Consider the following 18549-nt stretch of genomic DNA (forward strand, 5'->3'; position numbering starts at 1 on the left):
TTAATATCTTATAATTTTATCATTGAGTATATGTATTTATCGTCACTTCATACAACATCAGTCACAATATTCCACATTCACTCAAGTTAACAACGTAAATAAAATGTAAACAGTTCTTCTTACAGCAGCATATCCATACCACTGTAAAAAATGCAGCAATGTCCATCCATCACGAAACAAACTGGTACATGAAAAATACGTTCAACTGTTCCCAAATCATAGCATGTACGAGGACTTTCAAAAATGGTGCAGAGATATGTAGCTTCAGAGTCGAACCATGCCAGAAGCACAAGAAGACAAAGTCTTTTGATCGATGGTTTGATCTTAATTTTCAATGATAGTCACAGGATTTTAAATTTAATCAAATCAATGTGTCCTACTGCTACTTCCTCAACATTATTTCATAAAATTCCAAATCAGTATACAATATGATGCTCAGAACTAACCAGAGTTTTTCGTTCATCGTAGAGTTACTTTTCACTTCATTTTATTTGGTTCGTGCAAAATCTCACGATACAGTGCTTTTATCGAGAAAATAATATCAGCGTTCCATGATTCTTTCGAAGTATTCTAAAGTTATGTAGACTACAGTCTCCAGAGTTGATTTTTCAAGTCATTGGATGAACAAAAATGTCCCATATTTTGAAGTACAAACCATGAAAATCTTCTTTGAACGAGGCTTTCTTGTCTTGATGAGTTTCATTCACTTCTCAGATCCATATATAAACACTTTCGAGAGATGAACAAAGTCTTTCTTGTCTTGTTGATGAGTTTATTTTACTTACTTCTCAGATCCATATGCACACTTTCGAGAGAAAATAGAAATCTCTTTCTCCTCTTGAGTGTTCAAAATTGACTACATTGTTATTTAACTGAAAGAAGCAAGAGAAGATATAGTTCTGTATAAATTGGTTAGCAAAAGAATTCAACCTTGACATTAAATATCTTCTTGTATCTTCAGCATCATAGAAAAATAAACATTGAAACTTTGCACAAAGATAGTTGAATAAAAACACTTTATGATTTTGATAATATTAACATGTTATAGACACCTAAAAGTATATTTAATCAGTGGTAAAAATATAAACATTTCACTGACCAAATTATTTCGCTTCCATTTTGAAAGCTTCGAAGCTTGTGGTGCTAGTCTATCTCAACTTCATTTCTCTCGCAATTCCCGCACAAACTTTCCGTGAATCGTTTTTAAGTTTGCTGGATAAAATGAAACAAGTTTATTTGCTAGCGTCTTTTGTTCTAGTATTGGATTATCCCTTTAAGTCTTCCCCTTTGGAGTTTGTTTGGTATTACCCTTTAGTTAAACACTATATCAGGGGAATTCCCTAACTATAGATTGATAAATAAAAGAAAAAAGTCAGTTGATTTTCCCCTAATGTTCGTAGGGTAATTCCCTGTACTTAAGAAAAGTTTTGTGTTTAAATGATGTCACACTTATTGGTTTGATATTTGTGTTATTAGTAGAATAGACGCGGTGTTGGAATAAAGCTTGATGTTGTAGTGATAATTTTTAATGAAATGATTATTTTGTCTAATATGCATCTTTTTCTTAGAAATGTTCGAATGTTTTGCTTTTGCCAAACCTCTGTGAGAGTCCGATATTAGGAATTTATGATATTTGAAAAAAATAAGACAAAGGAAATTTAATTCATCATACCAAATCAATAACTGTTTCAAAACAATTTTGGGAACATGGTTTGACAAAAAGTAAATATCACACTCTCGTTTGATAGGTTTTAAGGGGTGGTCCTTAGTGAATTTCCTTTGAAATCACTTAGTATATTTCATACTAACTGTCAAAGGGTGGTGGTGTGGCCTCTTTCCTCCAAAGGATCACTTAGTAGGCATGATGTCTTGTACTAACTGCTTGACCCCCCCCCTGAAGTAACAAAAGATATTTTAACAGAAGGCTAGTTACCAAAAAACTCATCTTTAGATCTTCCAAAAATTGAAAAGATAAAAAAGAGACGACAGGTTTGGAGACCAATGTGTCCTAATACACAAACAAAATAAAACTAGTCATAATAGTTGAGCCTCAAAAACAAACTATAGGATACCATCAACTTATCAAAATAAATAATTAGGCACATTTACTGCTAACTTAGATTCTCAAAAATCTTAACAAAAGGCAACTTGAATTAGAAAATTGGGGACAAATTTGAGATGTAGGCTGAGAAATATTGACTGATTTTATTCAAAGCAACAAAAGAAAGGATATCGCTACTGTTTTAACAAAAGGCTAGCTACCTACAGTGCCGTTGCAACTTGGGGGGGCAAGGGGGGCTATGGGCTATGCCCCTCCCCAATAATTTTTTCAAAAATGGTTATTTTGCAAAATGCAAAGTTTTTCTTTTTTAATTTTTAATTTGTTCTCGAAAGCATTTTATTCTGAGTGCATTTTCAAGCAATCTAGAGATCAAATTTTCAAAATTTTCCCGTCAGGCCAAACCATGGTTGGCCCTTGCGGTGTCACTAAACTTCAGCCCTCCCTCCCAATATGAAATTGCTTCCTACGGCACTGTAAAAAACTCATCTCGAGATCTTCCAAAAATTGAATAGATAAAAAATAGACGATGATAGCAGATGAAAGAGAATGGCAAGTCAGATTATTTAGAACATTTGTAATGAGAAGTTAGAAAATGATGTCAGCGTTCATAATTTCTTTTCATTTTTGCTTAAACGAAACAAAAGAATCGTAGATTAACAGGGTAAGGCATTGTATTGTAATAAAGCTTATGCTCAAGTAAAAAATTCACAGATGAGGGCGCAAACCACCAAACCTTGCTCTTAAAACATTTGAGCCATCTTTGTTGAATAAAGTCTGCACTCCTTCAATAAACATAGGCTTTTGTTTCAAATATTTCAGTGCAAAAATACATTTTAAACATGTTGTTTCAAGGTCAGGTAGCTTGCTTGCAGTTTGTTTTGACTTTACTGAGGAAAAAATCTTAGTTCCTTGTCTGATTATACAAATATACAAACATAATCAGCTACCGTGCTTGATAAATTTTTCAGATTTTAGGAATTTAGGAGAATTTGTTGAATTTTAGGAGGATTTTAGGAGTTTTAACTTATTTTAGGAATTTTAGGAACTTTAGGAGGAGTGGGATCCCTGAGATTGTGGGGAAATTCCCTGTTTTCAATCAATTTTTGACCATAAAATCGTCTATAACTTTTGATCTAGAAAAGTTGAGACTTTGATATAATACATTTTTTGCTCAGTTTAGCTCTATCACATGGTATAGGTCTTTTTTGATTTTGAAGACCCCCCCCCCAAATCATGAATTTTCAGGGCTTACAATTTTGCCTAAAATGGCAAAAAATCGCAATTTACGCAAAGCCTGCGGGTTTTCAAGCTTGGTAACATTCAAATTCCGAATCAGCACCTTCAAATTGAGTAAGAAACATATCATAAAGTTGGTCCCAGACATTTTGAAAAAAAGTGAAACGTTTTGGTGGCACCTGGTGGCACTGGCCACGGCCTAAAACTTGAAAGTTGGAAACAAAATAAAACGTGCTGCAGCCAAAATCAACCAACCAAAATTTCTCATTCAATTCCTGAGACAGCGTTTCGATTTTTAAGGCCTTGTTTATACGCTAAAGTAAAAATAATTCCGCACATGTAGATGGGTCATTGTTTGAGGTCCGGCAAAATTTCTGGCAGATAGCCTATCCGGCGGTGCGTGGATCTAGGTGGGTTCCGCCTCCCCCGTAGATCTTTTACTTAGGAAGTTGATCTTCAAATTAGTTTTCAAGGTTGGCTTGGCTCAAATTTTTTCACCTATCAGTTACATCAATATGCCTTCTTACCTGTCTTTTAAAATATAAATAAAAGTAATCACGGAAAAGGACGCGAAAAAAAAAGACATAAGTGTGAGAACAGAGTAATCAAACTCGTTAGAAAAAGTACCATTAGAAGTCATAAAAAATCAACCTGAATAAATGCAATCGAAATTCCAGAGAACTTCATAATTCCCCAAACAACATTACATTACTATGTCAAACTCCCATCACATAAATTTTACAATTACGTCAGAGTAGACTACGCTCGCCACCGAAGAGGTTTATTTGGAAAGGGTAATTATATTTTATTGTTCGCTTCTTTTTTAAAGATTCGCCGGGTTGGAAAAGTATGAATTTCTTTGTACATATTTTACCTACCCCAAATATTTAGGAGGCTGAGTTTTAAACGAATTGTCAAGTTGAAACGAACGATAAATGTATCAAGGTCTGTTTTATTTATATACCCCCTGGTGACTTAACAAAAGAGACTTAACTTGATGTTACAATCCAATTATTGAAAGTTTGTCTCAGCCTTTTTGTAATGAGCGAGACATACGTTCTCTGATTACGCAATTTTCATATTGACATTTTTGAGGCATTTTGATGTAACTGTCTATGGCTCAAATTTTAAGCAATTTCTGAAAGTTTTTGAAAATGTTAATTTCATTAAAAAGCGCTGGGTTATTTTTTCATGAATCCCTTTAAAAGTTTTGCGGCACATTTTTTTGCTTGAGAGTCAAGTAAACAATATAGCGCTTTCTCAGCATTAATCTTTGATATGCATTTTGGTGGGATGCTAGTGTGACTAACTGACTGATGCAAGTTACCCAACTTCACGGTAATCTCAATAAGGCAATTTTTTTACAAAAAATCAAGCTCAAAATCACAGATAGACAGAGACAGAGCTGGACTGCAGAAAAAAAGGAAAAATCCAGGATTCATAAATCCTAAAGATTTGACCTGAAATCATGAGTCTGATGGATGGCTAAACCAAACCATAGTCAGTGCATTATTGGCTGAATATGATGGCTGCGAACACAACAAATTTTTCTTGATTGAATTTTTCTCAAAACACAAAAGGACAAGATTTCTAGTACTCAAATCAAATAGAAACTTCAGTAAAGAACGATTTTGTCTATGTTATCATACCTCCTTTCTCCTTTTCTTTCGCTTTACTTTTTGGCTTCAAAACAAATAGTTGGAAATTTTACTTCTGATTTTTGTGTCACTGCTTTGTCTGCCCTCATGGATTTAATGGAACAGTGATATTTTGGTCGTTTACCGTCGTTTTTTTGCGGGCGGGCGGCGCGCGGTGGCGCCTAACTGGCAATTAGCGAGTTTATGATTCCTTTCTTTCTATCTAATAGAAGTGGTACGACGGTACGACTAGATATTTTTTTTCCGGACACCCTGTATATATCATAAACTCATGCTTCAATTTCCTATTTGAAGGTTTTATAATAATGCGTTAGGCGACTCCAAACAAACCAACTTCATCATGATAACCGCCAACACGGTTTGATCAATTTGATTTTCAGACGCCTTAGGGATTCGTCAGCTAGGTCACATTTGAATTCTCCAATTCTTAAGTCTCCCAGGTAAATTTTGCTGGTTTTGTATAGTTCTTTAGCGGCCGAAAACCACCAATCGCACATTAAATATACAAGTATTCGGCCGTAATCACAGGTTTCTGGCCGCTAAAAACTTCGCGTTAAAGTTTTGAACGTTTTCTGCCGCTAGCGTAGGTCTTCCTCCGTTTTCAGAAAAAAAATGCTGCATAAAGCCCCCTTTTATTGCTGTAAGGTAAAATTGGAAAAAGCGTATGAAGGGCCAGTGGCTGTATGAGGTTTTTGTGCTGACGGTGACTTTCAATATTATCGAATGACGGAAAAGCGTATTGAAAAGTAGAACATCGAATTAGTGAGCGTTGACTGCAATTCGAAAACAATTTCAAAATGGAATATGTTTAATAGAAGAGTCAATCTTTTATCAATCAAGGTCAATCAAAGTCTTATTTCAATTTTCCTGTTGCCTGTTGTCTGTATGAACACACAGTGGAAACGGCAATAGTTACGGCTATTTTTGCTCGAAAATTTCAACATCAACAATTTACAAAAAGCTTACGTACTCCATAAAAAAGAGTTGCTACGCACAAGCATGGCTTTAAAAATTTAGAATAGCACTCGCAAACGTAGAGATTTTCGATGTGCTTTGATTGGCCAATCATTTGAGACAGCAAACTTGCACAGAATACACTTTTTCGACCGCAGTCGCGCGGCAATTTTTTGTCCGCTTTATCCGACTAAAACCAATTGGCCATTGGTGGCTACGGTCGAAAAGGTGCATATCTTTAATAATTATCATCTTCGATTTAATTTTTTTTCTAATGCAAAAGTGTCATCTATATGAAGCTAACCCAAAGCTAGCAGTACATTCCTATTTCAGAGATGAGCTTTGACTATGCAAAACAGCCTCAAAAATTTATAATTTATAGCTCACATTTTATCACAAATCTCCTGTAATTATATTACAGTAAATACATGGATCATAAGGTTATTTTAGCACTCCCATTACCCCTGTTATATACTATAGGTAGATAGTTCTCTTATTCTTAAGTGTCCCAGGTAAATTTTGCTGATTTTGTAGTTCTTTGGCGGCCGAAGACCAATCACATATTAAATCTGCAGGTATTTGGCCGTAATCACAGGTTTCTGGCCGCTAAAAACCTCGCGTTTAAGTTTTGAACGTCTTCTGCCGCTAACGTAAGCCAGGGGGCTGTAGCCCGGGGACATTGAACTTTATGGGGACGTACAAAATGGACCCTGTCAGATATGAATATTTGGGACTCTTTGAAAAAGAAAAATCGAAACTCAAAATCCTATTATGATTTTCCTGTTCTCAACATTAACCATAACGTACAGTCGAAACGAAAATAGGTACGGCTATTTTCACTCGACTGAACAACTATTTAGAAAAATCTTGCGAACTTCAAAAAAGAATTGCTACGCAAAAGCATGGCTTTGAAAATTCAAAGATACGGTCGCACGGAGACGATATAAATAAATGAAAAAAAAAAATCTCTTTCTTAGCTCCGTACACAAAAAAAGTCAGGACAAATTTTAATCAAAAGAAAAAATGCGATGGAAAAAATGTCGTGATAGTTAAATGAGCGGGGAACAGATTTTTCTATTCTTGTGTTTTAGGGATCCCATTTGGCAGTCTTGGCTGTGAAAAAAAGATACACTACCCAATTGTACATACTCCTCTCATTACATTCTATCTGATTTCTCTCCCCTGTATCAAAATGACTATAATGCAAAATAATTTCAAGACTTTGGTGTCAAGACTATCGGTAGTACACCTTATACCCACTAGGAAGAATTGGTGAAGAAAGCTTTTTCAGTCATTAGAAAAACTAGGCTACGTCATATCTTCCTTCGTTTCGAGACTAAAACTCCTACTCTACGAGTAAGGCCTAAAAGCCTGGATCCGTCTATTGTGTAGACTATAGGAAAACTGGCTGTTACTTCACCCCACAGAAGTTTTGAAAACTCTAACATCCATTGAGAAAAACACTTAAGAGTCCTTGTTGATGCTTTGAGAAATAGTTGAAATCAGCTTAAGTATTAGGGTGGATTACTGAAAGTATAAAAATTAAAACAAAATAAAGGTTCTTCCATAGTGTATATTATTTTCTTTTGAATTACAGATCATCATGATTAGTCACTAGTTTGTATGACTTCACTATATCTCTGAATAGAAATTACATGTGGTTCTTATTGTACACCCCTGTCTCACAGCCCCAGTGGAACTTTTTTCCTCAGTGGGGATAAAAACTCCTATTGAAATCCCAATGGGGATAGAAATTCTATTGTTCTAAGGTTACAAAATCTAGTGGGGATGGGTTTGGAGTGCAATTTTTAAACATTGAATTTCGAATGGGGGATGAAATCAAAGTCAATTTCCCAGTGGGGCTGAAATTTCAGGGTAATTTCCAAACGGGGACGCAATCTTTGTCAAATTTTCAAATGGAGCTGGGGTCCAAGCGGGTCTGTGACACAGGGATGTTATTGTGTAACTGCTATCAAAGATTAATAAAAAAAAGCCTTTTCAGAATGATTCATTTTCAATTAACACCTGGGAAAATCATCATGTACACGCTTTTTTTTTTATAAGAATACACTTTATAAGAATGTCCATGATGAAAATGGCCAAAAAATTAAGAATATGGTAAGAATATCACCATCATGGAATTTAGCAACTGAACCTAAGAATACCATTTTTAATGCAAGAATGCCATTTTTAATGCATTTTAACCTGTAGATTGCCAATTTCGATATTAACCTAAGAATACCGTAAGAATATTTTTGGATGATTTTCGCCAAACAGTGAAGAATATCCATGATGAAATGAAAAAACACCATTCTTATAAAAAAAAAAGCGTGTATTACAAGGTAGTATTACACTAATATTTTGTTGGATTGATGAAAATGCATAATTTTTTTAATAATATTTTTTAACATTTGGGGAAATCCCCTGGTGATGATTTGTTGTATTATTTTTGTATTATTTTTTCAATGGTTTTGCAAAATTATTTTAGTCTTTGTTATTTAGAGCTCTTACTAGAAAGCCTTCATGATAAATTATGATCTTCTGGCATTGATATCATCATGAATTATCATGTTTTTTTTTCCTTTTCTTTCCTTGACATTTATTGTTTTGTTGTCCTCCAAGCTTTTATTTTTTGTTTGTACTTCCATAACGATTCAAGGGTTCCGATTGGTTCAGAACGAAAACAATCGGACGCAGATATTTCAATAGAAAGAAAAGACTTTTCTTATCCTCTTTTTCCAAAATTGGTATAAATACACTGAAATTTAACTGGGTTAATTAATCCAGACTTCACTCTAGATTGCTGAAGAAGTTTTTCTTTCACCAACTGAAAGTGCATTGATAAGGTAAGACATTTCATTTATCAATTTTCTTAACAAATCTTCCAATTTTCCAAGCCATAGGTAATCCATAGATAGCCATTCGTTTCGTTTGATACTCCTAATTCTAGATAGATAGATATTTTACGTGGATAGCCCAGTAATCTAGGACTTTTAGACAGTCTTTCGATTGTTTTCACGGGGTCCACCTCCAGCCGGCTTGGCTATCTATGAACTGAACGGAACATTGGAAGGAGCGGGGATTCGAACTACGAATCTCTGGTTTGAGACGCTGACGCCTTTGACCACTTGGCCATCGCTCCATGGCCTACATAACAGAACTGTTGTACAACTGACTTCAAATCTAAAACAGTGCTCAATATAGTGGTTTGCAGAACGGTATCATAAATACATGGAATTCCCGTGAAAGTAAAAAGAAAGTCAGTCTTGTTGTTAAGATAATTGGGTACAGTACTTAATTCTTTGTGTAAAGCGTAATCTCATAACATAACATAACTATGAAAGTATACTCACTTCTTTTTTCAGCAACCATGTTGAGAGTTTTGATAACCATTGCTTTACTTGGAGTTGCTTCCGCAGCTGTTTCAACCAAGATCGCCAACTGGTGGACTACATTTGATCATGGTGGTTGGTCCAAATGTGCTGATGGCCATTTCCTGACTGGTATGTGGAGAAGTGCTCGTCAGATTGGAGATGAAAGAATCGGCAGAATCGAAGAAGGAGATTGTAAAAGTGCTGACAGTGCATATACCGGAGATTGCAAACAAATGGATTGCTACAAGCTGAATATCTGGTCAATTTTCGACAAAAAAGGTTGGGCAACATGCAAACCTGGCTACTTTATCCAATCCATCTTTTCCACCAAAGGAAAAAACCTTCACAACATCGAGGAATTCCAATGCTGTAAACCAAGATCTAAGAAAGTCAAGCAAGGTCAATGCTACATCCAAAATGTTTGGCAATCCTTTGACAACAAAGGTTGGTCTAAATGCAAAGCTGGATATTACATGCAAGGTATGTTCAGAAACAGCTGTGACAAATTGTATTGTCTTGAGGAATTCAAATGCTGTAATATGGTCGCTACAGACTCGTCTGTCTCAACCAAGATCGCCAACTGGTGGAGTACATTCGACCATGGTGGTTGGTCCCAATGTGCTGCTGGACATTTCCTGACTGGTATGTGGAGAAGTCCTCGTCAGATTTTCGATGAAAGAATCGGCAGAATCGAACAAGGAGATTGTAAATCTGCACCAAAGAATCTTGGATCTGGACAAGAATGCTACAAATTGAATATCTGGTCAATTTTCGACAAAAAAGGTTGGGCAAATTGCAAACCTGGTTATTACATGCAGTCCATTTTCTCCACCAAGGGAAAGGGCCTTCACCACATCGAGGAATTCCAATGTTGCAGACCTAAAGGAGGGGTGACAGTTGATGGTCAATGCTACATCCAAAATGTTTGGAAATCCTTTGACAACAAAGGTTGGTCTAAATGCAAAGCTGGATATTACATGCAAGGTATGTTCAGAAACAGCTGTGACAAATTGTATTGTATCGAAGAATTCAGATGCTGCAGCATGAAACAAAAATGTTGAGAGACATTCTGGATAATATAGAATTTCTTTTTCATTTTCAATCTTATAAGGCGTTAAGGGAATGAGTATTTAGAATTTCAATAGTCGATTTGTAGATCATTTACCAAATATTTAATCTACTTGTACTTCACTATGAGCTTTTTTCTCACAATAGATTTACTGACTTGCATTTAAAAATTACAAAAAGTTTCTTTGATACTTTTCACACCCCGCCAATACTCCAATAAAAACACCCCCTTCTCACAGACCCACTGGGACCCCTTCCCACTTGGCCAAAATATCGTCCCCTTTGGAGAATTATCCTGCAATTTTTGCCCCCACTGAAATTAATCGAATAATCCAATCCTCACTGCAAAATATTTACTATTTTTCCCATCCCCACTGAATTTTCTGACTTGAAAACAATTGAATTTAAATCCCAACTCGTAAATACTCGTAATATGAGAATATCAATCCCCAGCAAATTTCTATCCCACTGGCTGAAAAAGCCCTACCGGGGCTGTGAAAAGGGGGTGTATAAAAAATTTAAAGGCATTAATTATGTTACAAATATGTTCAAACCATCGCGTACCATAAACTCTACTGTTCTGATGGTTATTAATCGGAACATCAAATGTAAAGTCCTTTTCATCTTGAAATTTCACGATCTTTTCGATACTCCGTTTGTGAGAAAACCTGTCTGCTAAAAGCACCATCTTTTTCCGTTCGTCTTTGTTTACAAATCTTTTTGAGGTCAATTCTTGGACAACTTCAAAAAATATCTACAAAATGTGTAACCGGTACATCATGTGCCCGAGTTTAGGAGTTGCCATAAAGCCATTATGGTAATAACCGGGAGGGCACATTGCTATACATTGTAGAAATCATCTAAATTTTAGATTTTTTTTCTAGATTCCTTCACGACTTTCAAATTTTTAAAGGGCGCAGTAAATAAAAAGGTGGAACCTAACCCCCAAAAAAATCTTGACTGAAAAGTGAACGATACGCCAGTTATTTAAGTTTTAATTTTGAACTCCAATTTCATGCCCCCCCCCCGGTACAAAAGATTTCGCCTGATAAAAAATATTAGTAAGCATGCTGAATGAAAATGAAAATATTCAAACGAAAAAGGAAAGATAACAGCATAGCATAGAGAAGGGTAAGCTTGAAAACATGATGAAACTTGTTTCACAATGGCTTGCCGATGTTTTAGGGCTAAGGAGCATTGAAATCAAACCATGACTAGTTTTAGGCATAAAAACACAACCCTTACGTTCCTATAAAGATAGCTTTAACTCTTTAAAGGTAAAATCTAATGAAACTTCCACAAATCCGAAATTTGGCCCAAATTTGTCTAAACAATTTCTTTTGAAAATCTTTGAAGTTATAAATTTTAAGGGTTACAGTATAAATTGAAAAACACGTCGAAAATTTGGCTTCGTCACTTTTTGGGTACTTTCATTCTGCATCACTATGCAAAAAATCAGAAAAAAATAATAGGCCAATCACGAGAAAAGCTGGTAACAGACGATCAAACGAACGAACGGACGAACAAAGCTTAAATTAAAGGACCTCCGAGGGGTTGAGATCCAAAAAGAAAATTAGCTCCTAGAATGGGGAAAATAGCGTAAAAGTTTCCAGTGAGGATAGGTTTATTTGATTATTTTCAGTGGGGACAAAAAATGGAGAATAATTTTCCACCGGGGATGATATTTTGGATAATTTTTCCAGTGGGAAGGGGTCTGTGAGAAGGGGGTGTCATAATAAACAATCTGTTAACTTTTCATTAAATTTTGATCATATTATATTGTTATATAAGATAAAGATTTTAAGATCTTTCAGGATCGTTTCTCTTTCGTCTTTCGATACCTAGGTATCTCTGAAAAGTGGTAGACAAAATTAAAAATAGCCAACATTTACTTGACGATCTCACATATTTACTGAGAAATTTCAATGTTGACTTACAAAATTCACAAAAAAAGTATGGCATTCTAATTTTGCCATTTCTTTTGTTTTGTTTTTTCCATGGTGAATTTTAAAATATATGGCTGCATGAACATATAAACGACTGGACATCCATCTCCTTTGTATTTTTGAAGATAACACTGCTAGCTTCGTTGCCGCCTCGTTAAAATCATCAAACGAAACAATAAATTCTGATGGTATACCTCTTGGGAATACCTTGCTAACAACGTCAAAATTTCGACAAAAGTCTTTGTTGTTCTACTTTTCTCAAGTCTTTTATCTATATCATAACAAAGATAACAGAGGCAAAATCATCGTCAGCTTGTCAAAACTCCGACTAATATTTCCAAATTTTGACTTAAAAGTGTCTAATAATTTTAGAGAGTGTCACATTCTAATTTCAATATTCTTATGGCACAGGCTCTCAACTTTGGCAAGCTATTTTTTTCAAGTCATGAAAAAAATTATTGGAGTGACAAAAGGGATTCAAAAGTATACACGCAGTTGAAATTCTGCATTTCAGAGTTGAAAATGTTGATAAAATATATTGCAAACTCGTGAAAAAATTTGAAAATAATTTTTTTGTGCATTAGGAGTAATGTGCAAGCTCTATCAATCATTTTACCTAAACAATTCAAAGAAATAAAATTACGACGGAATATTGTCGGATTTTTTATAGCAATTTTGAAATACAGGCGGCAACGAAGCTCGCTTCAAAGAGACAATAAAAGATAGATGTCCAGTCGTTTATATGTCCATGATGGCTGTAAATGACACTTTCGATATTTGGCGTGAAAGAAAGAGTCCCATTCAATTAAAGTACATTTCAAATTAGCTGGCAGTAAATTTTCAATTGCGTATTACTTTTGATAGATTTCGAATTAGATAGCGATTTTATACTTTTTGGAAAGGCAATCCGGAGTGGAATATTATGCGTATAAAATTTTTCTAAAATTTTCAAACACAAAGATGAAAAACGAAAAAGAAAAAATTCAGCTTTTTATCTAGCAATGCTATAACTACCATTTTTGGACTTGAGAAATTTCAATCTTTGCCCATGCCAGCTGTGAAAAAAAAAACAATTCAGTCGAAAAGATATTGGGCACGAAAGGAGGCTAGTTAAATCTTATTTAGGGACGAGGTTGCATAAGGTTTTTATATATTTTCTTTTAAAACATGTTGATTTATGAAAATATGAAAAAAGTATTGGTCAGATTTTCCAAAATTTAGTCCGAAAGCTTTGTTTTTCTCCCTTTTTACATACACCCTTTACGATGCACCTCGGAAAACCTGAAAAACGTAGAGTATCCTTAACGACCGCGCCTACGATATTTGGCTTTGAAAAATATTAAAAATAACTTTAAACTTAAAGTCTAGGATTTACAATCCTGTTGAATTGCTTTCAACCTTCATTCATGCTAATTCCAATAAGATTTGAAATCATAAGAAATTCTTCCCATGTGAGCGTCTTTTTGGCATAAAAAAAAACTAATGACAATAAATTCGAAAGAAAGAAACTTCAGTGTATGGGTTGGTAATAAACAATATCGTCATCATAACATTCTCCTCTACAATAAGGACAGTTGACCAATTGTAAGGATTTGTTGAAACAAACGCTTGTACTCATCAATACATATCCATCAATACCCTAAACGAATAAAAGTAAGAGTGTTGGGAGTAGGGTGGATTTGCATCACTATTAAACCCACTGAAAAAATTTGGCTGAAATTTCGTTCCCAGTGGAAAAGAATGTCCTATAATTTGAATTATTTCAATGTAAAGATTGACACTTCTAAAGCATTCCCGTTGGGTTTTTGATATTGGAACAATAGGATTTCTATCCATATTGAATTTCTATAGAAAGGATATTCAACCGGGGCAGTGAGACAGGGGTGTGTAAACCAACTTACTTTGACTCTTTTACAGGCGGCGCACCCTTTAGCGTTCAATCCATTGTTCAATGCATGCTTGACATCTTCTCCCTATGAAAAAGATACGTATCATTTGATATACAGAAATACAGCCGCTTTAAGACCAACTAACTGTCAGCTCTACTGTGATTTGACGTCAAATCTTAAATTGATCGTACTGACGTCGGTATGTTTTTGAACTTCAGGCGGCTGTATTTCTTTAAGTGTTTTAGTCAGAGATTTGTTGTAATACAATATATTGCTCAGAATTTCATGCTCTATCAGATGATACCAATCATTTTCGTTTATTTTGACTTTTGAAACTAAGCTTCTCTACCCCTTATTTTCCCTTGCAGTTTTGCCTATGACGTCACTATTTTGGTCACAAAAAGTTTTCCCAGGCCTAATCCGCGTCCTCCCTCTCAAAAATATTGTGTAATATACTGTTCTTTGGAATAGACTAAAAATGGCTAGGTCGTAGAAAAGTTGTCACGGAACCCCAGGCTTAGCCCCCTACTAATATGCAATATTTTAAGGTTTTTGTTTTGTTAGCCAGAACTTTATTTAATAACCTAATCTCGTACCCAGAAGCCGAACGTGATAGAACCACCTTTCTTGAGAATAAAAAAAAGTGAAGTAAGGGCTTGAGTTCGAGTTTGTTAATTACCTTGTATGGTGCATCACGTGGTGAGATTCCATGATCTGATAAAATTCTATCACAAAAAAAAAACACGTTAAAAGATCTTATACAATCAGACAGTCAAAATCAGGAAACTTAGAAAACTTAGTATCAAAACATTTCATAACGATGAAAATTTCGAATATTTTTTTGATTCAAAAACAATGATTATTGAGGGGTTGGGTGTGTTATTAAGTCCTTTTTTTGGTGTGATGGCGTTATTTATGATATTAAAACGCGTGATGTGACAGTAAAAATAGTTTTTTTTGTGTGATGACACGACGAGAGAATATTTTTAGGCGCGATAGCTTGATTAAAGACTCTGCTGGGGGCCTTATTATTCGTCAGAGTTCGAGAATTAACTGAATTTCAACATTTACTTTGACATCTGATAGTAAATACAAAGAAACTTTCTTAAATGGGATAAAATATTGCGGGGATTAAATTAAGCGGTTGAGCTCACCCGCAAAATTTTAAGATTTCACGAGGACTTAATTCCGCGGATGGCACTGATACCATTTTTCACAATTTTGTACCTTTTACTGCCATGCTTGTGGTTGTTGGTTGTAGTACGCCTTATTAGCGCTGCTTTGATATTGTTTGATCCCAGTAAACATTACAAAATTAGATTTTTTGACATTTTCTTACGCTTTGTTTAAAAATATTTTGCGGATGAGGCCTTACCGAATTTCCATTAGGACTTAATTTCGCGGATGACATACCCAAATCCACGCCAAAATTTAATTTCCACGAAATTTTATCCTGTTAAAGTATCCTAACTTCAGCATACCTTCCTGTATCATATTTGTCACGTAAATCTAACGCAACTTTGAAAAAACCATGCTCTGTTTCAAAGCCTTCAACATTTTCTGCACATGTACCATGCTTTTCAAATTCGTGTTTCCTAAGGTGGTGAAGAAAGAAGAATTGCCATCAGTATCACAGTGTATGAGTATGTGGTTAAGTATCTTGAGTAATCTCTGACCAGATTTTGATTACTCTACAACCGCATGCACTTAATGAAATACACTATATTCTCAGTTTTCTAAGATTTAGATCATGTTCGCACGTAACTGTTTCGTTTCGCTCCGAAACGAAATGAAGCCATTTTATTGGTTTATTGCATTTTTGTTTTATTTTTTATTTTAGTCAATGAGTTATATATTATATATAGAAATGAAAAAAATTTCATTGGTTAGAAGTGACGTAAATATTGAATTTAACCAACAGAATGGCTTCATTTTGGAGCGAAATGGAACGGGAGCGTGTGAACGTGGTCTTAAACAACTGTTCTTTCTTTAAACCACCTTTAATTTCACAATCTTCTGCTGTCCACGGACGTCTTTTTCTTTAATCGATTTTAAACTCACCAAAAATCATATTTATCAGAATTGACAAACAAATTGGGCCAATACTTCATCATGCGATCTTTTAAATCCTAAAAAGCAATTGATAATAAGATAATTCAGCACGATTTCATTAGACAGTTCAAATTGTGGAGCTAAGCTAGAGAGGCTTGGTAAAACCTTTACAAAACGATTTGCAATTAACTTGACGCTCTCAATTTGACGTTCTACTATTGGACAACCTCCCTTATTCAATGAAATTTAAAGTCCCCGTCAACAAGAAACTCTTATAAACGACGCTCCCTTATTCGATGAAACTCTAATTCCCCTTGAAGATCGGATTAAAGAGCGTCAACTGTATTTTCCGCGACTTTTCCCTCAATCAAAAGCCAAAAGTTTAAAAATCAAATGGGAAACCACAATACGGATAAGTATAAAAGTAAAGAAAATCCTATTAAGTCTGAAAAGTCGAATTCCACTGGGACTCAATTTAAATTAACCCAAATTTGTCTGAAAGTTATTGAAAATTTATGATTACGGAGATAAATCCTGTAGTAGAGAATGCACTGTCTAAATGATTTGCAAATTACCTTGATTTTATTGTAATCGAATTTTTGATGCGAACAGTATTGTGGGTTATAACCACCATTGCTGCATGATGGCCATAAACCGTGGAGAATCCAAGAGTCAACGTATTTTGGGATGACACATTCGTGGTAACCGGTCACCTTAAAGTGATCATAAAATAAGTAGACAGTACAACCCTGGGGATGGGGTTCTAGGGTTGAGGGATGCTTGGGTATGTGCGTGTCGGACCTCCGAACCCTGACCCTCAGAGAGACTGATTTTTCCTGAAAAGGTTCTAGACTTAAAAAAAATTTCTTCCACTTTCGAGAAAGTCCTACCCTTAGAGAGACTTTTTTACATTTCTTTCTCTCAAAATCAAAACATAGGGTTTTACAAAAATGGAAAGAATGGATACAATGTGGATATAAAGAGCCCAGTCAAATAATATAAGGGAGATTTTGGTATAGATCCAGAAAAGGGGGTGTGAGAAAGAGGATTTAATTCTTAACATTACACAAATTTGAAAAAATGCCGCAAATTGAAATGGGCTGCTCAGATTTTTAAAAAGAGGCATACATGAAGATTTTTAGCTTGGCTACAATATCCATTAGGAAGAAGCAGGTGTTATAAAGTGCTTACATTTTCTTTTTCACATGCGGAGAAAGGCCATTGGGTGACCAACAGAAAAACATCCCAATCATTTTTATCGTGGTTTATTGGACTATCTTTGTGGTGCCCATGCCTGTAAGATAAATACAGTGGAATCTCCATAGCACAAACAAACAAGGGAGGCTAAAATTTGTTTTGAGCTAAGGAAATTTCGAGTTGTAGAATAATATTTCTCAGGCATTATTAGCCGAAGGGGCCATAAGATTTGTTCGAGTTAAGGTTAAATTTGAGTTATATAGGTTCAACAGTAAGAACAAATGGTCGAGATCGAGGAACAATTGTACCCGACTTTTGGGCAACAAATAAATATATGTTCAGATAAAAAGTAAACCCACAAACATACAACTCAACTTGTCGTCTCTTCATTCAGGCGTAGTAGAAAATAAGCCAAAGATAATGGAAGGGTCAAATCGTAATATACAAACTGATTATCCTGCCACTATTATCGTATAGCACCAAATTTGCTGCCCATAAGATTATAAACGACTGCCAGTCTAAACTCAGCCCAAATGAGAATGATGGTTATTGCATATAATTTCCAGTTATTTGCCATTAGAGTTTAGGTGTAACTGACAAAAAATAACTGGCGGGTTACTAAAAATACCCCCTTCTCACAGACCCAGTGGGATTTTATCAGCCAATGGGGGTAAAAATAACGGACAAAAACTCGATGGGGATTGATATTCCCTTGTTTTTATGGCTGGGGATTTGAATTTTATTTTTTTTGAGCATAACAATTCAATGGGTATGAAAAAAATATCACAATTTTTTGTAGTGAGGATTTGCTTATCTGTTCATTTTTAGTGGGAACAAAAATAAGAATAATCTTCCACTGGGGACGATATTTCGACCAATTTTTCCAGTGGGAAGGGTTTTCAGTGGGTTGTGAGAGAAGGGAGCAAAACGGAAACAAGACACAACACTTACCATCTTGATTCAGCGATGGCCAATACAGCCAATATCAATATCACAGCATATAAGGTCTTCATTGCTAAAGATAAATTATTGCTGAAAAAAACAACAACAGAGTAAACAAAAAACCTTTAAAATTACTTTGAAAATGAACCACTTGAGGACTGAAAAGCAGAT

At 35.1% G+C, this 18549-nt stretch overlaps 2 protein-coding genes across 2 annotated transcripts; one reads left to right on the forward strand and one right to left on the reverse strand.

Moving 5' to 3' along the window:
- The first annotated feature begins 8627 nt into the window (after positions 1 to 8627).
- On the forward strand, positions 8628 to 10517 carry LOC136807224 (uncharacterized). The gene is made up of 2 exons (XM_067063820.1): positions 8628 to 8756; positions 9276 to 10517. Exon 2 carries the CDS (start codon positions 9281 to 9283, stop codon positions 10343 to 10345), a length of 1065 nt encoding a protein of 354 aa, XP_066919921.1. The 5' UTR covers positions 8628 to 8756; positions 9276 to 9280; the 3' UTR covers positions 10346 to 10517.
- A 3254-nt stretch (positions 10518 to 13771) lies between these two features.
- LOC136807223 (ribonuclease Oy-like) lies at positions 13772 to 18449 on the reverse strand. Its single transcript, XM_067063819.1, has 8 exons — positions 18388 to 18449; positions 17431 to 17533; positions 16815 to 16952; positions 16249 to 16316; positions 15669 to 15782; positions 14867 to 14912; positions 14200 to 14271; positions 13772 to 13937 (listed from the first exon to the last, which is right to left on the reverse strand). The coding sequence occupies exons 1-8, from the start codon at positions 18447 to 18449 to the stop codon at positions 13809 to 13811; spliced, it is 732 nt and encodes a 243-aa protein (XP_066919920.1). The 3' UTR covers positions 13772 to 13808.
- Positions 18450 to 18549: the final 100 nt, after the last annotated feature.

The sequence above is a fragment of the Clytia hemisphaerica genome, unplaced genomic scaffold (assembly GCF_902728285.1).
Source record: "Clytia hemisphaerica strain Z4C2 unplaced genomic scaffold, Clytia hemisphaerica genome assembly, whole genome shotgun sequence".
Classification (NCBI taxonomy): domain Eukaryota; kingdom Metazoa; phylum Cnidaria; class Hydrozoa; order Leptothecata; family Clytiidae; genus Clytia; species Clytia hemisphaerica.

Bases quoted from the DNA above. Each gene is read 5' to 3' on its own strand.
- LOC136807224 (XM_067063820.1), top strand. From the start codon at position 9,281: ATGTTGAGAGTTTTGATAACCATTGCTTTACTTGGAGTTGCTTCCGCA.
- LOC136807223 (XM_067063819.1), bottom strand. From the start codon at position 18,449: ATGAAGACCTTATATGCTGTGATATTGATATTGGCTGTATTGGCCATC. The intron at 14,272-14,866 runs GTAATTAACAAA...TCTTTTTCATAG, and splicing joins CACGTGATGCACCATACAAG to GGAGAAGATGTCAAGCATGC. The intron at 13,938-14,199 runs GTAAGTTGGTTT...TTATTCGTTTAG, and splicing joins CCGCCTGTAAAAGAGTCAAA to GGTATTGATGGATATGTATT.